At 37.5% G+C, this 25,226-nt stretch overlaps 1 protein-coding gene across 1 annotated transcript; it reads left to right on the top strand.

Moving 5' to 3' along the window:
* The first annotated feature begins 1,974 nt into the window (after window positions 1-1,974).
* Window positions 1,975-25,026, top strand: LOC115426866 (neuronal acetylcholine receptor subunit beta-2-like). Its single transcript, XM_030145095.1, has 6 exons — window positions 1,975-2,885; window positions 15,650-15,795; window positions 17,766-17,810; window positions 18,094-18,203; window positions 21,395-22,382; window positions 23,258-25,026. The coding sequence occupies exons 1-6, from the start codon at window positions 2,834-2,836 to the stop codon at window positions 23,411-23,413; spliced, it is 1,497 nt and encodes a 498-aa protein (XP_030000955.1). The 5' UTR covers window positions 1,975-2,833; the 3' UTR covers window positions 23,414-25,026.
* Window positions 25,027-25,226: the final 200 nt, after the last annotated feature.

Raw genomic sequence — 25,226 nt, 5'->3', positions numbered from 1 at the left:
CCCTCTTCCAACACTCCTGACAGTCGTTATCAGACTTCTGCAGAGCTTGATGATAGGCTTATCATGTGAATCAGGTCTGTTGGAAGAGGAATACATCTAAAACAAGCGGGATACTGGCCCTCGAGGACCAGGATTGGACACCCCTGTTCTAAACAGATATTTAGTTCAGCTACTGAAAACCAGAGGTGGGTAATTCCAGCTCCATAAGAGTAAAAGTCCTGCCATGTGTTAGTTCTACCTGTTCACTTAACACAGGTTAATTATCCCATCTACCTGGATGAGGAGTGGTGTTCATCAAAATGGGCTGGTTCAGTGAGTGGTTGGAACTAATACATCGCAGGACTTTGACTCTATGGAGCTGGGGTTACTCACCTCTGCTGAAAACACAATGCATCCAAAAAACAGAGATGACTTGTGATTTGTGGTGTTACTGTGGCAGTTTTCTGTCTAAATACAATGAACTTAATACTTTCAGTAAGTGATACAGTCTGTGGTATATAGCATTGATTTGTTGGTGGTTCTGGTAGCACAAGAGTGTTCTGATATGTAACTTCCTCCTTCCTTTGAGAGTTTGGAAAATCAGTATCACATAAAACCCCTTTAATAGCTGGATGCCACTTGTAAAATGGAAAAAGGAGCAGAAGGCTGAAATAATACATCCCCGGTTCTTAACAGAAATGTGATGATGCAACTCCATGACGGAGCATGTTCCCTCTGTGGATATAAATGCAACATAAGGGGAAAAAACTCAACACTTCTTTTTTTCAGGTGTATGCACAACACTGACAATGACTCACTTCCATGACTAGTAATATGATTTTGCTATAATGACAGGCAGGCAGATTTTAGCCACCAGCTTTTCAGAAATTTACACATCACACTTTTAGTACACCCTAAAATCAAGTGCTTAGTTTTGTTTTAAAGCCATAAAAACCCAAGCATCCACTGGTGACCAAAATCATCTACTTATCTAAAACGTTTAATAACTCAAAAAACCACTAAACCTATCAATATGTTGAAATAACTGGCATAAAATACAGTTTGTCATCTTTTCATGGTCATCAGCTATGAGTCATTTGGACGTTCAGGGCTCAATAGTTACCGTGGAAACACTGTCATCTTCTACAACATCGATTCACCCGTAAAGCCCACGGAGTTGGATCAATGACACAGCATGGACACATTGGGTTTATGTAATGTTAATGACAATTTAACTGAAAAAGTCACTTTTTCTTCAGTTTTCTCTATTTTTGATGTAATAAAATAGAACGTTACTCTGAGCTTTTATGAACATCTACATGATTAGGAAATTAAATGTAGGAAAATACCTGGTTTTCATTGAAAAGAAAAAAAAACCCCACAAAATACAGAAGATAATATTACAATAAATGGTAATAAATCACTGAAGGGTGGTTAAATATCCTCCTGAGACCCAGCAATGCATTTTTGTCCTCCATAGTGGACAAGAGTTTCACTGCTTTACTTAAAAAAATACTAACCACTGCAAAATACATTCTATTACAAAAAATAAATAAATAAATAAATAAATAAATAAGAAAATGTATCTGAAAACAGTGTTGCATTATGGTGTTTCCAATCAAGGCAATTATTTAATGTAAAAAAAGACCAAATTTATTTTCCAGGGTCTGGGTCTAATTTGGGCCACTGCCACAAATGTCCCACTGGCTCCTTATGGGTGAATCAGATAATGTCCAGGTCTCTGCTGCTGCTGTGAACTCTAACCTCTAACCACCTCTAAGGTTCTGTGGAGGACACTTACTCCATAACGTCTGTAAAACCCTCTAAACAACCATTTTATTTAATGTAAAATGGTTGCTAAAATAGTATGACAACCGCATAAATGTTATGACCCCACCCGACTCCACCTCCCACACCCTCACCCTCCAACCATCCTGTGAAGAAGGAATGCACCATGCGTCAAACTCCATGTGCGTAATCCAGATAAGGCCTGTACTGACTTGATGCCAAAAAACCTGCATCCACACAACCTCACTTTTTTTGGATTTTAATGTTTTTACTTTCTCATAACTTGCTTTCCAGAAATGACCTAAGTTTTCTTTTTGTGTTTTTTGGCCACAGATCAAACAGAAACACTTCATGTAGCTGCTCTCTTCGGATTATCATTAAAAAAAAAAGTCTGTTTTAATGAACTTGAAGTTACACTAAAGGAATTCACGCTTAATTGGCGAAGAAAGGGTTTGGCTTGGCTGCTGGGTATAAATGCCTTCCCGTGGGAGATTTCTGACTCTTATCGCTTCCTGTTTGTTGTCACAGATGTCAAACTGTGTCGATCAAGACGGCACAGAGTGAAACTGACGCCCGGCGGGGCAGCGCACTGGGCGGGCAGGACGTTGTTAAGACCGGGGCGCTTAAATCTTTTATCTGAAGAATGGCTGCTTCGGCCATAACAGGATTGGCGTATCCCCACTAGCTGCTGTCCCATATTTTCCGAAAAAACCTTGTTTGCATCGCTCAGGAAGAATTAAGGGGGGAGTCTGTCCTCTGCAGCCGGTTTCCTCTGCGCGCAATCACAGCTCCAGGACCAGCGGAGGAGTCGGTGCGCTCTGGCAGAAAGCATCATCCAGCCCTTCATCTCTCGGCTCAGACATCACTCAGTCCTCCATGCCTCCAAGCCTCAGCCGTCATCTGCAGAATCCCTTGGAATGACGCCGCTGTAAACCTAACTTATCTTTGTCTTTGTGATTCACTTCTTACTTACTTCACAAGAAGAAAGAAGGGGAAAAAAAAACATACTCAGACAGTCAACATCTGTAAGTTTGCGTGTGTGTGTCGCACTGGAGGGGAGGAAGCGATGGCAGTCCCGGTGAAAGCAGCCTTGGCTCTCCTGGTTCTCACCGTGGCAAGTGAGTAATCCCTTTATAAATGTTCCTGAAACGGGACAGGACGGGACAGTGGGGTTTGTACTTTGCGTAAAGGGGGTTTTAATCCAACGAAACTGGGATGTGTAGTGAAAATACTATTACCTACTCTATCTGAGCTTTGTCATTCCAATTATTAACATATGTATCATGACATCCACTGCAATCTATATGACTATTATGACTGTGATGACTCATTAACACCACTACAATCCTAATATGGGACAAAACCAGTTTACGAGGTTACTATTAAAATGTTTTACGCACATTTTGGATCAGATAGAGCATGCTTTACCGGAAAACGAGCCAGTGGGGAAAGTAGTGTCGCTTCTCTGCGTCAGACTCCTTCAGCACGTGATTATTCAACACGCCTCAATTAACTAACTTGGTCTTCTTCACAACCTCAAGAGTCATCATGGACATGCTTTATGTGCGCGTAGGATAAGGGTGTGAACTTTGAGAGGGGTGTTTTAGCTTGTTAGATTTACCTCTTTCCCTTCCCTTCACTAAACAAATCCAATAATCTGAACCCATTTGGCACTGTGGTCTAATCATGGCCCATTAAACAGAGTTTGAATGTAATTGAAAACACACATGGGTCTGAATTAAGTTGGTAAAGCCACATAATAGTATTTACAGGGCCACACTGTGTCTAATGGCCTGGGATGTGTGCCAAGGACTAGATAGATAGATAGATAGATAGATAGATAGATAGATAGATAGATAGATAGATAGATAGATAGATCATGTAGCTGAGGTTTTAGTTTTCCTTGTTCTTACATTAACTGTGTTTTTATAAAATCAATCATCCCCAAAATTTAAATTAATTCAAGGTGTTTAAATTAGCCATTGAATGAATGTAAAGATTGCATTCTGAGGAAAACAAAAACCTCTGCAGAAGCTCTCCATTGCCTATTACCTCCAAATAAACCTCATCTAACTGTACAAATGGAAATAGATACAAGTCATAATTAATAGTATTGATTACTATAGTTCTGTGTGCAAGGTTGCATTTTAAGCAGATTACTCCAACAGTAAGGATTAAGGTTTATGATACAGATAGAGTTCAGATTTGACCTTTTTATTCTGCAACAAAAATGTGTTCTTAGTTTTTAATCATGACTTTATCTTAACCTTTTACGACTACAATACTCGTATACAATACTCAGGATCTTAGGATCAGTTGTGGTTGTCAGATTTTTCATTTTGTACACCGGCTAATGTACATACAGAATAATCAATCAATATGATTCCTTTCTCTCCATGTTTTTTTGACCCGGTCTCTTTTCTACTGGTATGACTCCATCAGTATCACCTGTTCTCTGTCATCAATAAGAGGAATTCATTACTGTGTCTCTGTCACTTCTATCTGACTTCATCCTTCCTACTACAGTAAAACAACTAAATCCAGTCAGCCACTTTGTTGGGATGGATTTGTCTCATTCTGTCTCCTGTCAGGTCTTTTGTGTCTCTTTCTGTCCCTTCCTGCATGTCACATTTTCAGTTTGACTCCTTTTCATCTCACTTTATCCAGACTGCTTTTCTTATACTGTACCCTGACATATTTCTTTCCTCATCATTCTCTCCTGTCTTGTGTCTTTTGTGTGTCTCTCAGCAGGTTCATGCTGAAGTTAAGCTGCTAATGTTCTCTACAGCTATTCCAGTTATATGTTGTGTTCATTAAATGTCTACAAATTGCCTAGGAGTGCAACATGGGAACCCACACATGGTTGTGTTTAGAATGTTGCATGCAACCCTGACTCTTCTCCTTTGTAGCCTCTGGGAAGAAGCTTGATATGTGGGTGGGCAGACAAATGCAGCTCCAAGTTCAGTCATGGTGTTATTAAAGGGCTGTTGCTCTTGTTTCTCACAAGTTCCCTTTGCAAGGCTGCAGTAGTGAGTCAACACTTAAAAGTAAACAGTTAGTCATCATTGGAAAGCACTTGACTTGACATTGTTGCTCTTTGAAAAGAGACAAATATGAAAATAGGGGAAGATCTTGAGCTGCAGAAGGCATATTTAGGTGAAAGTTGTGTAAAATCAACCCTGAAAGAATTCAAGTTATTTTTTAAATGACTTCCAGATAAATTTTTCTTCATCTTCTCATCTTCATCTATCCTCTGCATTTTGCATTTTCAGTGAAAAGAAGGTATTTTCCACATTTAATTTACTGACCACGTGGATGTAAATTCAAAGATTATTAAACTAAAGAAAGAGGAAAAAGTTAGCAAAATCTGTCATTAACGGAACATGAAAACAGGTTTCTAAAACCACTGTCAGTTGTCCAACTACATCTAACTACATGGGTTTTCACATATTTTCCAATATTGAATTTACTGGTAATATAGAAAATTTGAAGGTTATTATATCAAGACTAAGAAAATTGAACAAAAAGTGTCGGTTTTGGCAGAATATATCATTAACTGAACATGAAAACGTGTCTACAACTGCTGCCCTTTGTCAAACTACATGGGTTTTACTGGTTAAAATGATGGTATTTCCTCATTCACTGGGGAACCTCTAGTCAACTCCTTCTAAAAAGCTGAGAAACTGCACTTGATCTGGATTATTAAGCGTTCATAAATGATCAAACTAGATCAGTAGATGTTCAGTCACCAGCAGCTGTTCAGGTCTTAAATACTTAAAATGGTTCTAATAACAGGCATATGACCCTTCTGACATTGTCTATACAGTGTGGACAGAAAGATTTTGTATATTAAAGATATTGTATAGAAAAATATTAGCATCAAAATAAAGCTAGGGGGCAAACATAATTAGAAAATATGCCAAGCTGCACACAAATCTTCATGAAAAAAGGACATTGTGGGTTGAGAGTGAGGCTGCAGATGGCTATGAATGGCACATGGTCAGTTTTTATAACCTAACTGACAAGAGTAGACTGAGCAAAGCCGTGGACAGCAGAAGCCTAAATAGTTCGGGCCACCCCAGATGGCAAGGCGTTGAATAATTTACTCAGTGAACCTCACTACCCTAAAAAAGAACCTACAGGATGCAGAATTCAGATGCTTTTTTCTCTCTGGACTCTGGACTGATGGTGCAGCAGCTCAGTCATCTGCATCACTCAAAGGCAGCCCAGTTGTTGAGAGGTTTTTGTTAGGTGTGCATGTCTGCAATGAAGCTAATGTGTTGATTTGATCTGTTTGAGGAGGACCATGGAGAATAATCTTTGATTGTGTTGAGTCTCTTTGCTTGTGAGATGATGGCATTTTTATTTTAGCGGCAATGAATTATTGAGGTGTGGAGAGTGCAGCGAGGCGGACAAGAGTATGTGTGCCTATGTTTGTGTGTGTGTGTGTGTGCATACATGTGTGATGAGACCTGCTGGTAGACTCCCTAATGCTCCATTTCTGCTCACATACATCAGACTCATACACATCTCATTTTAGCTTCATCTACTGTTTTAGCATTTAATGTCAAGCCCAATACCTTACATTAGTGTATGAGTCTATACCGTGCCTCTTCAATATCCTCTGTCCTTTTCCAGAGATGCAGGAAGCCATTTTTCCATCACAGTTATTAATTTTTTGTGCTGGGTTTATTTTTATGCAAGCTTCTTCACATTTTTGAGCAGTTTTACGTCTTCTTTTCTTGGACTCAACATGGTTCTTGCGGTGATTTGATGAATTATAATTTGTGCCATAGTTTTACTTAATACCCACAGTATCTGCCAAGTGCTGAAAGGGTACCCCAGTGATTAATACCCATGTTTCTAACTTAATACGCCTAATGTGAAATGCAGGCCTCATACTATAAATTGAAAACCAGCAAAATACCTATTTAATTAAACCTTAATGAAAGCCCCTTTTTCTTACTGGTTTTATATATATTACTGATTATTCATTAAGTAGCATAAAATAAACACATCTTCTCACAGTATATTTTACAGCCCTTCATCTGTTTGTCGTTGCTCTGTGGTTTAATGGGTTTTTGCTTTTTTACCAGACTTTAATCCTATTAACTGAAGCAAATAAAGCTGAAAAGGAAACAATGAGCTAAACCAACAGGATTTATGAGAAGTCTGGTCTCAGCGCTCAGGCCAACAGAATCTCTAAACCACACTATTTGCTGTTAAATAACAACAGGAATGCAACATTTTAGCATTTAAACATTTACCCCTAACACTTTATCGGATAAGTGACTATTTTTGGTTATTTCTGTGTACATTACCATACAGTGACAGTAACAGTTACAGTGAGGACAGTGGGTCAACATTCTCAGGTCCAATGTGGTCTACAGGGTCTGTAAGGTCCACCTCTGCATGAACAGTGAGTGTACCTGCTTTGTTAGGTACTATGAAGTAATGGTACTAATGTAAGGAATGATGTTCAAAGGGATAATGTAGATGAGGACAGGTATCTGGAACAGCACTCATGTTGGTCTACTGTTCTAAAAATGATGTTCTAATGTTCTAAAATACATGTTTCTTCCACCTTACATGTGTTCTTCCTTTAGTTTTTAGTTTATTTTTACTTAGGAGTAAGGAACCAAATATGGTAACTTCACTGACCTTGATTTTCTACATGAAAAAATGAAATTAGGTCCACACAACCTGTGAGCTCCCAGAAATGTATTCACCACATTTATTTTGGGCGCTCACAGGTTATGCAGACCTTATTTCATTTTTTCAACTATTTTTTTGGGATCGTGCACACCTTTTGTTTACTGGATGTGCGTGTCGATCACCTCTCTTCCTGATTTTCTACATAACAATGAAAATTTTAGAAAAATTTCACAAAAGAAATAAAGTCTTGTTATGTCCTCTAATAACACACAAAGGTTTAAATTTTGAATTTCAGAGTATTTCTACGAGTGCCTTATAAGGAGTTAAAGGCCTAGAATTATTTTTGTGGCAACTCAGATGAATTTTTTTGTCCACAATCAAATTTTCTGTAGTGATTTATTACCACTTATTATAATATTATCCTCTGCGTTTTGTATTTTCAGTGTAACTCAGGTATTTTCCTATGTTTTAGTTTACTGACTACATAGAGTAATTCAAGTAAGTAAGTAAATGTTATTTGTGTAGCACTTTTCACAGATAAGATCACAAAGTGCTTTACTGTTGAGAATAAAATGTCATACATGCACGAAGATAAAAACAAAACAGACAATAACACAAGCCCAAAAAGGAAAGACAAAACATTAACCCGGGCTAAGGTTACATGAAAACAGAGAAAACTGTAAACAAATTTGATTATCACTGTAAAATATATCATTAACTCTACACAAAAACAAGCATCTGCACCCACTGTCATTTGTCAAACTACATGAGTTTCACTGGTGAATGAATGTTGCACAAGATGATGGTGTTTCCACATTCACTAGCCTCCAAAGGTCCAGATGATCGTATCTGATGCCACTGAAAAGCTGAGAAACTGCATTTTACCTGAATTATTAAAACGTATGGATAGGATTAGTGCTTCAAAGGTTATGAAACATACTAGATCTGAAGAAGGTTTTGGTTGCAGGAGGTTGTTGAGGTCTGTGAAGGTCAAGTGGAAACCAGTGAATCTCTGCAGATACTGTTTATGGTCATATGCTCTAATCTGGGAATTCTGGTGTCACACCTTGATGTTGCTGTTGTTTGCTGCTGGTGTGTGTCTGTGTGTGCATGTGGTTTCTTTTTCCTCTCATGTATCTTGGCCTCTCTTCTCAGTCTAACCCTGACAGACACAGCTCTGTTTCAGAGCTCTCTCAGGACTGTTCCCCTCTGGGTTTAGTGTCATGTCACGGTTGCTCAGACGTTGAACTCCTCTGCTGTCTTCTCTTCACATCGAGGCCTGCTGAAGGTTAATGTAGAGTGACCAATCGGAGGGTATAGCTCCCACTTCTGCACCTGCCTCTGAAGTACAGTGTCTCCTCTTATCACTTTGCCCCCGACAGATCTCAGAAAACAGTGTATCCTCACCTGACAGCTGGCAGTATTGCTAAACTACTGTGTCAATAGACATGAAGTGAACAGAGGCTGTACTCACAGTTATCTAAATCTGCTAAATGCACACTTTTGAGATGTCTGGACAAACATGTACTGCTGATGTGAGTTTAAAGTGTTTACAGTGATGTTTCAATCCTTTGCTGTTTGTGGTTACTGTTAAATCTGAACACACCACTGTCATAATCCTAGACCCGGCACAGTTAGGCTATTGCACAGCTGATTTATTGCAGTTATTGAAATCAATACAGTTATTTTCCAGAATTGTGATAACCGTCTCTGTCCATCTCTTTAAAAACAGCTGTGTGATATATACACAAATATCATATTTCCAACATTTATTTCCACATCGTTTGCCAACATTTAGGATTTAATTGCTACAAGTCTTTTAATTGTTCTTTATCTTGAGGTGCTTTAACTTTGTTTTCATTTGTTATTATCAGTAATGTCTTCATAGATAACAGTAAAAGGCTTTATATATTTAAATCTGGCATGTCATTTCTAATAAAAGGCTCTTCCTCTTTATTAATTATACTAATAAATAAACTGTTATTAGACTTCTGCTGTATTAGTGACATAAATTTAACAGAAAAATACAATGAAATCAATAATTGTAATTATTTTTATGATAATAAATCTAACATTGTAATGACTTTTAAAGATTTGCAAAGAAGCCGAAAGTCTTTTAAACTTTTAATAATAACTTTTAATAAGCTTTTAATAAGTTTTTTTTATTTGTCTAAAATGTATGAAACCATAGTAGAGACAATCTTTTAAACCACACAATGATATTACTGAAGCTCTGTGATCCACTATGACTGTGTTGTGTTGAATATATGAGTGAAAGCTGCCCTGAGGTGTGTGTGTGATTTAACTTGGCTCATTATTGTCATATGAACTGCAGTTTACATGAATTTTTATCATGCTATGCATGCCTTATATATTGTAAACGTTCATGTTTATGTATCTACATGTGTACTGGATGAATAGGTAAAATATCTTGTGTATTTATGTGTGAGATAGCTTGAAGCTTGTACTGTCACTAAATGCACTATTACATCTGATCTTTTTATGACAACAGAGACATTGCCTATTCCCTTGTGCACACAAACGCACATGCACAAATTACTCTCATTACACACTCATTACATCAGAGGATATGCAGCGTGCCACATTGTAGCAGCACCAAAACGTTGAGACCTCACGGCACGAGATTTAACCATCGCTTCACCAAGTACTGCCCTGGGCATTTACTGTATATGTGTGTGCATCCTTAAGTTAGTGTGTGTTATGATAATGTTCATCCCTTCTGTGTCTGATTGTCCAGTGTAGAACAGCAGTGACCAGTGAAACAAATTAGTACGTATGTCTCATTTCTTAAAGAGCTGTGTATTTATTACTCATAGTAGTTATTCATAAAGCATTTAAAAGTAAAAGGGTGAGGGTTAAAAGGTTTTAAAACAGGATTTGATAACAGGTGATGTGGCAGCCAGCCTTACATGCAGAGGCAGTTTGTTCCAGAGTATTGGGGCTACATCTGCAAATGTGCTATTTCCTCTGGGTTTCAACCTAGATCTTGCAAAAACCAGAAGGGGCTGGTCAGCTGACTTCAGAGATCCTGATGGAATGAGTGATAATAAAAAGTCAGAACTAGGTTGGAGCAGACCCATGTGAAGATACACAGTGGTGGCCAAAATTATTAGAACACTTGACATACCTGAAAATATGGACCTTCTTTGCCTCCAAAACATGATTTCATTTCATAATCTGGTTTCTCTGACTACAACAAATATCAGATGAGGTGAGTCTTACTGTTTTTAATTTAATTTCAACTTTAATATTTACATAATGAGCAAGAAAGGCCATGTACATTCTCACATGACAATAACACATGACAATCAGTATACAAGGAATGTGGCTTCTTCTGTGAAGGAACATGATTGAACGAAAGAACTGAGTGAAAATTACCTAAATATCCTTCTTTTTTTATTCTATGGGTTATAGAGCCAAAGGTCAACTTTGTAGATATCCATATTATGGGTACTTTAATATGTATATGGGTGCTTCTATGAAACTGGGTTTATTTTGGTACCTGGCACTTTTCCAGCTTTTTAGACTCAATAATAAAAGAGAAATTTAGACATTTCCTCGCAGGATGTACCTAATGATGACCTCAGATAAAAGTAAAAAAGTTATACTCTTGCTCTGAGCCATCCCAAAATTAATGAATTTTTAATAAAAATATTGGGCCCAAAAATAGGATTAAAATTGGCACAGGAAAAGCTGCCTAGGTGTCAGTACATTTGATCTGGAAACCATCACTTGAAATGGTCTTATATACCGCTATAAATAAAGACACTGTATTAAATTTGTCGATCCTAGTAGTTTTTCTAATCCAGCCATGCAGGTTTTTCATGAATCGACAGTCTCATTCCAGGTTTCATGCGTAACCCATCGTGTCCACTAATGTTAAATGCAGAACCTGCCCATTTAAATGCATATAAATCACGAGTGATTTTGCAGTAGCGGCCATTTTTGTGAAACACTCTGATTTGCATAATTAGTTTGATTCCCAAAATGTACCTGTGAGAGAATAAAAAGATATCTAAGAAAATAGTAGCGTGGAATTTTTGTGTCCCTTTTTACTGTGTTACATGTGGAATATAAAAACAATATAAAAATGTGTTTTATCTGAAGAATCATTTCTCTTTTATCTCAGTAAATATTTATTTTTAAAATAGGCCAAAGTGCTTCCAAACTTGCTTCATAACCTTAGTCTACATCTGGTTTGAATTTTTAGCCCCTCTGTCCTGTTTTTAGGGACCAGTGTCATAGAAGCCCCCATATTAATATATATTCATCCACTATACCACTGTTTAAGTAACAGTAAAATCTTAATCCTGCACAGAGAACCACTGAAGAGAGGACAACATGAGAGAAATGTGCCTTGTTTGCCTATTCCTGTTTCAGATTAACAAACCTAAAAATAAGCATTTTACAATCTGCCAAATCTCACTTACCTTTACTTTTATGTTCATTTTTTGACCTCTAACCTCTGCTTCATCATGCAATTAATTTTGATATGAAGCTCTATTTCATTTCAGTAGAGTAAACCACATCTAAAGGCACATGTCATGCCATTTTTCGAGAGATGATAGATCACAGTGGGCTGTTGTGCTGGAAAGTTGAATTGAAGGTCATGGCAAATTTGATGTGTGTAAACAGTTACTCTGGCATGAGTGTGTACCTGTGCACACTGTGTCAGATTTCTGCGTGGCCTCAGGTGTCCCGTCACCAAACCTAACCGTTTGATACACACATTACACACACTGTGAGAGTATCTTTGTGTGATGACCTCAACACGTTGTGAAGCCTGATAGGAATGCAGCTTCTGAGTACTCGCTGGACTGAGATGATGAAATTAGGGAAGTCAGACTCAAAAGAAGTGGAGTTTTTCTTTGCTGAGTTTGTTTTTGGCAGAGTGTCCAATAAAATGAAAGTCCCTAACACCACTAAAAATACTTGAATAAGGATGAATTTGGACCATGAAGGTTTGACGGTATGCAGGGATGTAGTCAGGATCACCTAAACAAAGGTCAAGTCATGAAAAACACTGAGCTTGAGTCTTTAAGGGGTTGAGACCATGGATGTATGAAGATGATCGGATACAGCATTGCCTTTTAGTACTGTTGCCAATTCCCCCAGTGGACTGTATTTCAGCAATAAAAAAAACCCTGTGGTGCAAAAGCATTTTCAACATAGACCCTGTAGTGCCGGATTATGTAATAACGGTGCAATGTATGCGATATTTTTTCACCTCATTACGTAACAATGCAGCATTTTATAATAACATGCCACATTTTGTAATAAAATTCTTGAATGCATTTTGTAACAAACTTTGCAGCATTTTGTAACAACTTATTACATATTGCAACAGTTATTATAAAATGCAGGTGTAGCACTTTTTTTTTTAAAAGGAAATATAATAATTTGGTGCAATATGTAATGCACCATCAAAACTGATGCCTTGATTGGAAAAACCATCATTTCAGCAAAACAACATTAAGCAATCCAGCTTAATTAGCATTAATTAAAAAAAAAATAGTAGGATGTTTCATTGGTCAAACCTAAATCAAATGTAACTGTATTCATTATAATGTAGAATGTGTTTGCAAGATAGAGACAAAAGCTGCACTAATTAAGTATTAATGACAAAAAACTTACTGGTGCACTGAAATTTGGAAGACACAGTATGTTATAAGTTTATTACAAAATGCGTTCAATTTTTTTTTTTTTTTTTACAAAATACGACATGTTATTACAAAATGTGGCATTATTACATAATGAGGTGAAAAATTATTACATCATTACATATTGCACCATTATAACATAACGCAGCCCTACAGACTCAAATAGAAATGAATACTAAACTGTTGACAGGACATCAGAAATGATTAATTTCTATCAGCAGTTTTATAACATGGAAATTCTAAACATTTTTAGCGTTAGCATTTTTTTTTTTTAGCATTTTTAGCCCAAAAAACACATTCTAAAATCTATAACGTCACCTTACTGTATATCATGAACAGAGAGGTGCAGGTGTGGGCAGCGGTTGTCCACTAGTTCACATGTGAAATGGGCCATATTACATGCAAATTACAATGAAGCCAAAAATCTTCTTGTTTATGTGTCCATGATCAGCTTCAGTCAAAAGACACAGGCAAAATTCTGACGTCAGGAATCTTAGTAATTCTTCCAATGGTTGAGACCAAATTGAGACCAGACCATATCAGATACACAGAAAGGGAATTACTGTCTGTCTGTCTCATCATTTATTACTAGCAAAAATGTAACTTAAGCCTTATACTCACTGGACTTGTATAACCTCTAGACATCCTATGATTTAGAAATTACCCCCCCCCATGTCTGTGTTTCATTCATTTTACGGCTGCCATCCATCTAATTATCCTTAGAGATTTTGCTTTTCTGAATTATTTAATACTGTGAAATATCGTGTCAGCCTCGTCATCTTTCACCTTTTTAAAACTTTCACTTATCTTCATCAGTGTCACCTCTTTTAACCAGTAAAATTGGTTGAATAAATGTACAAAAATGTTGCAAGTCAATCAAAAAATGTCATTCCACGCTAACCAATATTATCATCTCTGTATTGAAAAAGGGTGGCTCATTTGCAGTTGAATTTTGACTTCACAAATTACAGACAGTATTAACCTCTGCAGTCATTACAAATTACCATTACATTACAAATTGCTATAGATCTAACAATGTGTCAAGACATGCCTTGTTCAATCAGTTACACACAAAGCTGACACTGCGTTAGCCACATCCATTAATATAAGCCACATAAAATAGGTATCATGCACAAACAACTAAAACTAGCACCCTTCAACATAATAGGTAGCTAATATTTATGAGATATTCGTCAAATCTCTTTGGTTGATGGGGGTAAAGATTACTGAAAAGTTTTGGTACAGAAGCAAATTGCTAACATAAGTAGCTCTACACAGGCAGTTCAGTTGTATCACTGTAACTGTGGTCTTGACTTTTCTCAAAGTAAAATCCTCTTTGTTCAAAACTGAAACAAGACCAGGTAAAAGTACGGTACTGTAATAACTAGTGTAAAGAGCAAGTGTATTTATTCAGAGTGGCTGTTGTTTCACCTTGATTAGAATTACAGTCCTTTTGTGATCAGATTATAATGTCACGTACAGTAGTAGATGGCCTCTTAATTTACAATACAGGAACAAAATCCAGCCCTAATGAGAGACCTGACTGCTGTACCAGCATTAGAAATTTGTGTTTGTTTTACTTGCCTTAGTTATGAAATGCTTCTCTTCTTCAAATAAAATTCTGCTTGCTTGCTTGTACGTTTGTTTGGTGATGCAGTTACTTCTGAGTGACTGATATGATGTTTTTTGAGAGCTGATACCAATTAATAATACTCAAGGAAACCAATAATTACTATTTAGTAAGGATAGGCAAATAAAATAAGCTTTTGCTTCTAGCCTATTCCTTTTTTGTTTCTTTAGTTTATTATGATTATTGTTAGAGGTTAACTGATGTGGGTTTTTCTAAGGCCGATGCTGATTTTTTAAAATTTGGTCAGCTGATACCCAATATCTACAGCTGATTTTTGAAGCCGATATTTAAGGTCAATTTTTTAAAGCACATTGACTGTAAAATACAATTGAAACACTCAGATAATTAAGATTTTTATGCAGCAATATGAGTGAAATTATTAATACACGTACACATAGTACATTTTTATTGCTTATTGAACTTCAGGTGCTGCCCACACAGGTGCCTGATCAAATATTGTATAACATTTTTACAACTGATCAAATATCGGCTTTTAAAAAAAATTAAGGCCGATAGCTGATATTGAAAAAAAATCAATATATCGGTCTACCTCTAATTATTGTGCTCTGTGTAATGATTAATGTACAAACCAAAATAACTAATTCATTCATTCATTTGGAACCAACATACTACATTTGCAGTGAAAATTCAATCCTCAATATCAAGTATATCATTGTGCAAAAGTTCTAATTTTGTCATTAAACTGGAGAGATTACAAATAATGTCTGCCAGAAAATCAATGCGTTTTAAGAGGCTATGATGTATGAAATTAATAAAAAAAAAAAAAAAAAAGGGATGTTGCTCAACACCAGTCCATTATTTTATTGGACATTGAATGACGAACATACAAGCTAATAATATTAATGTGACTATGAGAAATTGGTTGTTTCAGCACTTTTTCTGTGTAAATTTGCAGCTGCCTTGTGTGCGGAGGTGGAGGAGAGGCTGGTGAGTCACCTGTTGTCACCGGAGCGCTACAACAAGCTGATCAGACCAGCTGTCAACAACAGTCAGCAGGTCACCATTTACATACAGGTGTCTCTTGCCCAGCTGATCAATGTGGTAAGGAAACGTACAAATCCACATACGTTTCAGGGAGCCATGTTCACTTCATTTGAGATAGAAATGCAGATAGTGGCAATTATTCCAGTAAAAATATAGGTTTCTACGATAGAAAAGTGATGTTAGTTATTTCCAGGTTTGGGTAATCAGAATCAGAAATACTTTGTTAATCCCAGGATAGGAAATTATTTCATGTATAAGTATGGAAAACTATTTGTGTCTCCAGATCATTATCCATGCTGTGTTCCCCAAAATCTAAAAATCTGAATGTCTAAAAATAAACTGATTATACAGAAGAGTTTTCTTGGCATATGGAGAAGGCAGCCAGTGCTGTCAAAATGTTAAATGCTGTATGAGAAAGTGACGCTCAGAGTGAACCTGATCCTGTCAAAAGCAAGACAAGAAGTGTGATATGTAACTGAACACACACTCCTGCACAAAGCTGCATCTATGCCTCCAACAATGTCTGGGGTTTGGTGTTAAATGATGTGTATGAACTGCAGCTCCAATCCTCTGACAATTATTTTGCGACTTACTGTATTTCCCCAAACAATGGCCCCTGACCTTTACTGAGCTCCAGGCCTTTATCTGAAGAAGTTTGTGTTCAGAATAGGACTTTATATCTAACTATCTCTGTTTAATAAGTAGAAGTAGTTGAAGTTAGTACAAAATCTTGTTTTGATCAGCTCACATTTGGGTTGTTACAAACACTACATGTGCTTTTATATAAACCCAACACTCCTTAAAGTAAAAGCCCTCGAGCCTTTCAGTGGATAGAAATCCTTCTTTGCTTAACAGAGCTTTTATTGTGTAGATTCTGCCTTCCTCTTACACTGACTGTTGTCACTGAAATAGCACAGCCTAATCCCAAAAAATTGGGCTGTTGTATAAAATTTAAATAAAAACAGAATGCAATAATTGGCAAATCATATTATTCTATGCTTTATTCATAAAAGATCATATAAAACATCACATGTTTAATCTGAGAGAATGCACCGTTTTGAGAAAAATATACAATAATCATGGTAGTTTTGTGGGACACACACCTGCAATGACTGAAATCTGACCGTAATGCACCAGATGAATGATCTGGAGCAACAAGGTGTTAAAAACCATTTGATTTTAGTGTTGAACATATTAAATTAAAAACTTTACATCAAATCAACATTTTGGACAAGAGGGAGCACATTACATAATAGGCACTAGGAGATTATCCATGTTATTTTTACCCTGCCTGTATTTGAGAACTGGCCTTCGTTAGTTTATGTTGTCCTTAACCCGACATGTAAATGACTCCTGGTTTTTATTTAAGGAAATACAGTAGAATGTAACAAACACCTCAAACCATTTCTTTACAAAATAGGACCACAGGCCCTGTAGTCTGACAGCATATTTAAAGACATCAATTGACATTCGTTTGACCTTTTAAGGTCACTCAAGGTCAAAGGTCATGGCACTGAATGAAAGCCCATTTGTGACTTCCTATCTATTGCCAATAGTAATGATATCAATATCTTCAACTGTTTTAAAGTTATAGCACTTGAAATCTGTCCCATTATAAACCAAAGAGGATTTTTATAATTTCAAAAATTCATAAAACAATTTAAAAATCAATATTTCCCAATTCTTTGAACAAACTTGGTAGACCTTACCCCAAAGATGTCCCACAATAAATATCAAGTCATTCTGACTGACGGTGTCAGAGAAGAAGATTCTTGAAAAATTGTTTATGGACTGACAGACAGATGGACAGACAGCTGATACCAATAGTCCATTTGGACTAATAACAAAACACCAAGCAATTGGTTCTTAAGTGTGAAATGTGTTGTGAAAAATCTACAGAATCTGGAAATGTCAGTATGAAACAGTTTTAAAATACAACCTGAGCAGGACCCTTTGTTTCCTAAATGCTGCAGCTGCGTTTCCATCCTTTCACATCTGTATGAGTCCCCTGTCTGTCTATGTTTCAGAATGAGAGGGAGCAGATAATGACCACCAACTGTTGGCTGACTCAGGTTTGTCTCCTTGCGTGTCCTCTTGTTCTGGTCTCTGTGTAAATGTTTGTTTATTTGGGATCCAAACGCGTTTTCTCAGTGCCACCAAAGTATCTGACATAGTAGTCATTAAACACACTCATGCATCATCTGGATGGATGGGTTGAATGTATAAGATGTAAAGACACATCCACCCGGTTCTGTTGGTGACCATGAAACTGATACTGTTTTGTGCATGTTTTGGGTTGTGTGTAATTGTGTTGGTATCCGTTTAAGCCATTCTCTGTGTGCACCTCTTCATCAGGTATGGAATGATTACAGATTAATGTGGGACCCTGAAGAATATGAGGGAATCAAGAAAATCCGCCTCCCGTCACAACACATTTGGCTGCCAGACATCGTCCTCTACAACAAGTAAGACCACACCTGACGCTTTAAATGTGTTTATGTATTTGCACCAGTTAACCTAAGTGATTTAACCCATAAAGACCCAGTGCTGCTTTTGTGGCAGTTCCTAAATTAATTTCTCTCTATTTTTAACCTTTCTTAACTGATTTATCACCATTTATTCTAACATTATGTTCTGCATTTGGCATTTTTAAGTAGAAATCTGGTATTTTCTATATTTAATTTACTGATCATGTAGATGTTCATAAAAGTTCAGATTAAATTTGAGGGTTATTATGTCAAAAACAGAGAAAACTAAAGAAAACGTGACTTTTTTAGTAAAATCTATCATTAACTGAAAATAAACCAAGTGTGTCCATCCACTGTCATTGATCAAACTCCAGAGGTTTTACTGGTGAACTGATGACAAATTATGAAGGAAATGTTAAGCATAGAGAAAAAAATTATTTGAAAGTTGTCACAAATATAATTCTAAAATACAACCTGCACTAAATATTGACATGAGGAGGCTTCACTTTGTAAACACATTAAAGAAAATGCATTTGTTGGCTTCAACCATCAAAATGTATCAAATATGCAACTCCTCCATTTCTTCTCTGGATTAAATTACCACTGTACCAGAGAATTCATGGTTTACATTGATCCTAGTCAGTTTGTTACTACTGTATAGCAAGTGGATAATAAATTGTGCCGGAAAACATTTATGGCTCAGTTGGATTTACAGTTTTATCACTCATCATCTAAAGCAGCTAATGTTTTGAAACATGACCGCTTCACATGGTGATGACCACAATCACTGAAAGTACAGTTGCAGTAAACACACTTTCACTACATTTCATTACAGATTCTCTAACAACCCAGCCTTAAAGAATGCACTCCTCTCTCACATGCTTGGCAAATAAAATCTGCTGCCATCTGCCATTTCGGAAGCACAACTCAAGTTCTTAATAGTTGTCCAATATTGCACAATAATGTTCTGGAAAGATTGATTATTTGTCAGTTTGATTGAAATAGTTTGGACATGTGGTGTTTGCATTTCGGTCAGAAGTGTATTTCCCAGCATTTACACAGGTCTGGTAGGCATTCATCTTTTATTATGACTGATTACTGGCCAGCTGAAGACCGCATACAAAGCAGGATGGCTTAAGGGGCAAAATGATATGAGATGATCAGCAGTTCTCGATGACTTCATGTTGAGGTCGCTGGCCAAGTGTGGGGGACCAGAGGTTGCAGTAAGCAGGTGCATCCTCTGCATTTTTAATTAGTCTGCATATTCAGAGCACCCCAAAGCATTAGAGACCAAGTGTGATGGTTGGATTCCTGACCTGCTTTATAATTGATAGGCCACTTATTTATAATGCATCGCTTGCAGTCCTGCTGAGATGATGAAAAAAGTCAGTCTCAGCAGATTTGAGGTGCGTGGGTGCAGTTGTTGAGATGTGTCCCAAGATGAGCTTTTCTACAGCTTGTAACTTGTGTCAGACATAACTGTTGCATGTGTTACCGCTGTAGACAGAAGAAACAAAGCATCTTAAAACTGTTACGTGTTGGGACACAGTTTGCAGACATAACACTGACATATGATCAAATTGTAACATGGTGGTGCTCAACAGCTAGATTTTGATTTATCCAAAAGCCTCAATCGTCCCAAACATTTTTGTAACTGGAAAAAACATCTACAGAGGCAGTAATGATATGTGTAGAGAGTATATATAACAGAGGACGGGGGTATATAGATATACCATCCATCCATCCATCCATCCATCCAAGATTTTTGTCCAACCCATTTCTTGGACACTACTCAGCTGAAATTTGTTTTACTTTTTCACTTGTTGATATGCAAACATTAGTAGTTCATTTTGTGTCTTGTTTAAACCTTTGTCCACAATATAGTAGTGTTGTATTCTGTCAAGGTGACACGGTGGTGCAGTGGATAACACTGTCGCCTCACAGCAAGAAGGTCCTGGGTTTGATTCCTGGAGTGGAGTTTGCATGTTCTCCCCGTGTTTGTGTGGGTTCTCTCCAGGAACTCCAGTTTCCCCCCACCATCCAAAGACATGCACTGATAGGTTAATTAGTCAACTTAAAATTGCCCATAGGTGTGAATGTGAGAGTGACTGGTTATTTGTCTCATATGTTAGAGCGCTGTGATGAACTGGTGACTCATATCCAGGGTGTACCCCACCTTCACCCATAGGTAGCTGGAATAGCCCCCCCCCAAGACCCAAGTGAGGACAAAGCCGGTTCAGAATGAATGAATGTATTCTGTCGTCAGCCATTTGCCTCTTCCTTTCTAATGTATCAACCTAAGCCCAGTCAGTAGTATGTATGTCAGTGGTATGAAAGTCAACTGTTCTGCTCAAGTTGTGAAATGGTTTATTTCACAATAGGGATCTGGTCTATATTATCCTGCTTTTTACATGGTTATTTACAAAATAAATTGGTATCACTTTACAGCTCCATATTAACATGGTAAAAGTGCTATAATACACAGATAATACTGTTAGTTAGTAGTATTATGATCAAAACTCTGATCATCTCCACCTATCGATGCTTGGTTTAATCAAATATGAGCATGAAATTAAATATAAACAGGTTGTTTTGTGTTATACAGCCCTGAGTCATAGTTATGAAAGTGTTTTAAAGTGTTTTCTGGTAACAGTATATCAGTTATGCAGTTCTGTGTGTCTGTATCTTACTTTTATTATTAATAATATTTGTATTATTATTGAAATAAAAAGGAATGTTTGGAATAGAAGTGACTTGAAAAGAAAGATAAAATTCAGTTACAATAGAGTAATGCCAGTTTTTTTTCCAAGGCTTTCCATTGGTTAGTACTGTTTATTACATAAACACATGGCATTCAAGTGTTGATATATTTTTATTATCAAACAATTGCCATGGTGTTACTGAGCTGTTCTATAAACACTCATGGGTGTGTTTTATTGCAGAGCTCAGTAACAGTATGGATAATTTCCTAAATATTGCAATAAATAAATAAATAAATAATAAATAAACAAAATAACAGCAATAACAGAATGAATGGTCCATCAGAATGACAAACCCACTGCAGTAGCATTTCATAATTGAGTCATAATATCCATATCATGATTAATATGACATTACATTCTTACCAATGCATACCTCTACTCATTTAACTGTCTTTTGCTTTCTCTTTCTGTTTTTTCTGTTTACAGTGCTGATGGGACCTATGAAGTGTCCTTCTACTCTAATGCTGTGGTCTCTAATAATGGTGAAGTGGCCTGGCTTCCACCAGCTATCTACAAATCTGCCTGCAAAATTGAAGTGCGTGATTTCCCCTTTGACCAGCAGAACTGCACCCTCAAATTCCGCTCCTGGACCTACGACCACACTGAGATCGACCTCATCCTGCTCAGTGATTTTGCCAGTCGGGATGACTTCAAACCGAGCGGTGAGTGGGATATTGTTTCACTGCCCGGACGAAAAAACGAAGACCCCAATGACATCAGGTATCTGGATATCACCTATGACTTTATTATCAGGAGAAAACCTCTGTTCTACACCATCAATCTGATCATCCCATGCATCCTGATCACTTCCCTGGCTATTCTGGTCTTCTACCTCCCGTCAGACTGTGGTGAGAAGATGACCCTCTGCATCTCTGTGCTTCTGGCCCTCACTGTGTTTTTACTTCTAATCTCAAAGATTGTGCCACCTACATCTCTAGCAGTGCCTCTGATTGGGAAGTATCTGATGTTTACTATGGTACTCGTCACGTTCTCCATCGTCACCAGCGTTTGTGTGCTTAATGTGCACCATCGATCCCCCAGTACCCACACCATGCCTCCTTGGGTTAAACGTGTCTTCCTGTACCGACTCCCTTCCTACCTCTTCATGCGGAGACCCGGCAGCTCCAACATACGCGAGAGGTTCCGGAAAAAACACCAGCAGAGATCGTACTCTGACCAGAAGCGTGGCGTGGATGGGGGGCCTGGTAGTCCTCCAGGAATGGCAGATTCATCCTCCTCCTTCTACGTGAATGAGGACTCAGCAAAACGCTACGGCTGGAAGATCAGCGACTTGTCAGAAAACACAGAGTTCAGGAAGAGGATGACGCTCAAGTGTAATATTGATGTGGAGGATGCTGTGGATGGAGTACGCTACATTGCTGAAAAGATGAAGAGTGAGGATGATGATGAGGGGGTAGGTATAGGAAACACTGTACTGGAATTTTTTGAAACAACTGTCACCTACAGTCATTCTAATATCACAAACCTTAGAAAGAAATGAATTCAACATGCTTCATATATGACAAATCCATTGGCAAATGAAGCCTTTTACCTACTACTACAGTAAAATCTTCTTGTCTCAGTCCTCATGTTAAGTCTAGAATCATGGTCCTGGAACCTCGTTTCCAGCTCCAGCTTCCAGTCAACAGCAGCTGAAACTGTCTAGGTGTTTACCATAACGTCTGTCTTTTCTTTTGACTTCAGAAGGAGCTAAATTTATTTATGAAACCCAAATATAGTGATTTGTCTCCATAGAGCTTCAACTGCACTAGATTGTGATTTTAAGTGTCTTATATACTTTGAAGCACCTGGTCAGTTCACAGCGGTACATCACTTCACACTGTGCATATTGTGTGTGTGTGTTTGATATATATATTATTACTTTATTTAACTTTACCTGAACTGGACAGCACAGGTAAAGGGCTGACAAACAAAACATGAGGTATGAAGATATGAAACACACTACATTCTCTACATTAGTTAGCTCGCTTGCTAACATTTACTAGTGTCAAACTTTTTTCACATATATAGACAAATTGTTGCTTTACTTATGAACTTTATTCACTTCCAAAGCTCTTTATTATCACATATACGCCTGCATGCAAGGGGCGGGGTTTGTTGTGCCTGGCACCACTTGTTGTTGTTGTTATTGTTATTATTATTATTATTATTGTTGTTGTTGTTGTTGTTGTTGACTCAGGGAGGAATGTTTGGACCAAAGGCATCTGCTGATCTCAACTGTTGAACCACTTGTTAATAAATATTAACATCTGATGTCTGTCTGTGCAGATAATTGAAGATTGGAAATACGTTGCCATGGTGATCGACCGTCTCTTCCTTTGGATCTTCGTTCTGGTGTGCGTTATCGGGACGGTTGGCCTCTTCATGCAGCCGCTGTTTCAGAGTTACAACACCCCCATTATCGAGGACATGGACCATAACTGACATCTGACTTTTACTGTCAATGTGAGCCATGTAGAACTTTGAGTCCCTCCAGAACCAGAGCTCTGAAATCATTTTAACACTATCCTGGCACTGCACTGTCACTGGGAAATAATTACAATGTACTTTTGACCTCTGACACCACCTCCTCTTTTTTTTTTTTTTCTTTCATCCCCTGCCAGTTACCTCCTCTGCAAAGCTAATATAATGATCACAAAGGGACTTGGATTCATTTATTGTCATTTTACTGGGATTTATTGCAATATGGGTCTCATTTTGGCCATCCTTTCCGCCAACACTAGTGACTGATGTAGCAACATTTAAGGATTTTAATATGAAATGAGATTGAACACCAGTCAGTAATCATCCTTGGAAATCAGTGCAGCTCTCCAACAGTTTAGATGTAGCACTTTCTATAGGAAATATATTGCTTTTTGGTGAAACTTAAAGCGTATCAATCCCTGATCCCAAAGATCTACCCAGCCAAAAACAACTCAGGACTTTATTTTTAGTCAGGGTTAGTTTTTTTTTGCCATATGTTTCTCTCTTTCTGCCTCCAAATTAAGTGTTATAGTTCTTTTTAAGTTAACTAAGAGAGAAAGAGCTCGAAGATGAACAAAGCCTCTGAAACACACAAGCAGATAACAGATCTCACATCGACACTTCTGACTCTTTCCCTGTGTGTGAGACCATCACCTCCCTTTGTCCTTTTGCCAATAGCACACAAATTGTATGAATTTCTAATATTTGCCTTGAGAAGGAGAGCAAGAATGGACGTTAAACAAATTGTGGTCTTATTGTTGTGCTGTTTTAAATCATTAATGAGCGTGCGTGGCCTGTTTTTACCTTCACTTACACCACATGGTTCGGGCTCTGGCTTGACTTAACGGACTGAGCAAATCCTCGCTGAGCTGCTGTCGTGATGTTTAGAAGCAGCTAGAAATGACAAAAAAAAAAAAAACTAAAACCAATGACATCAGACTGTTGCTGCTCGCCGAGATTCTTTTAACGGTACAGAACGCTGGTTTTCGTCCAAGCAGTGTTTGTCAGCATCCATCACCATGGAAACCAGCAGCAATAATATTGTACAGTATTTTATACACTCTGACCTGGAGCAAATTAGCCAAACAGTTCTGCTCTTCACTCGCTTTCTTTTGCATTATACTGTGCTGATACTATGCTTGATTGTTGCAGGCCTGTTCTCAGAAACGTTACTTGAATCCCCGTCCAGACTGTACCTGTCATGATGCACTTGTCTGTCACTGCTACCAATGTTAAACAAGGGTGTACTGTACTCATCGAGCCGCATTCAGTTGTCATCGCTCCACTTTGCGCTCTGAGTGGATAGAATGAAACTTTTTTTTTTTTCTTCCCACTTGCCAGTCATGTTGTGTGAGTTTCTAAATGCTGAGAATTATAGTAAGAGGACTGTCATGGACCTGATGACTGGATCAATAAAGGGAAATGAAAGCAACAAGCGGATCTGATGAGTCAAATATGCATTGACTGGTCACTTTTTGCTGCTCAACAGTATAAACAAGCATCATTTTTAATCAGCTTTTAACCAGCAACTTGTTTTAACCCATAAAGGCCCAGTGTTACTTTTATGGCAGTTTCAAAATATTTGTTTCTCTATATTTACCTTTTCTTAAGTGATTTATCACAATTCATCATGACATAATCCTCTGTATTTTGTGTTTTTTCAGTGAACATCAGGTAATTTCCTATATTCAATTCACTTATCATGTAAATATTCATAAAAGCTCAGATTAAAGTTGAGGGTTTTTCAATCAAAAACAGAAGAAACTGAAGAAAA

This window comes from Sphaeramia orbicularis, chromosome 10 (genome assembly GCF_902148855.1).
Source record: "Sphaeramia orbicularis chromosome 10, fSphaOr1.1, whole genome shotgun sequence".
NCBI lineage: Eukaryota > Metazoa > Chordata > Actinopteri > Kurtiformes > Apogonidae > Sphaeramia > Sphaeramia orbicularis.
The sequence above is the reverse complement of the archived record's forward strand: the minus strand, read 5'-3'. Positions and strand labels throughout refer to the sequence as shown.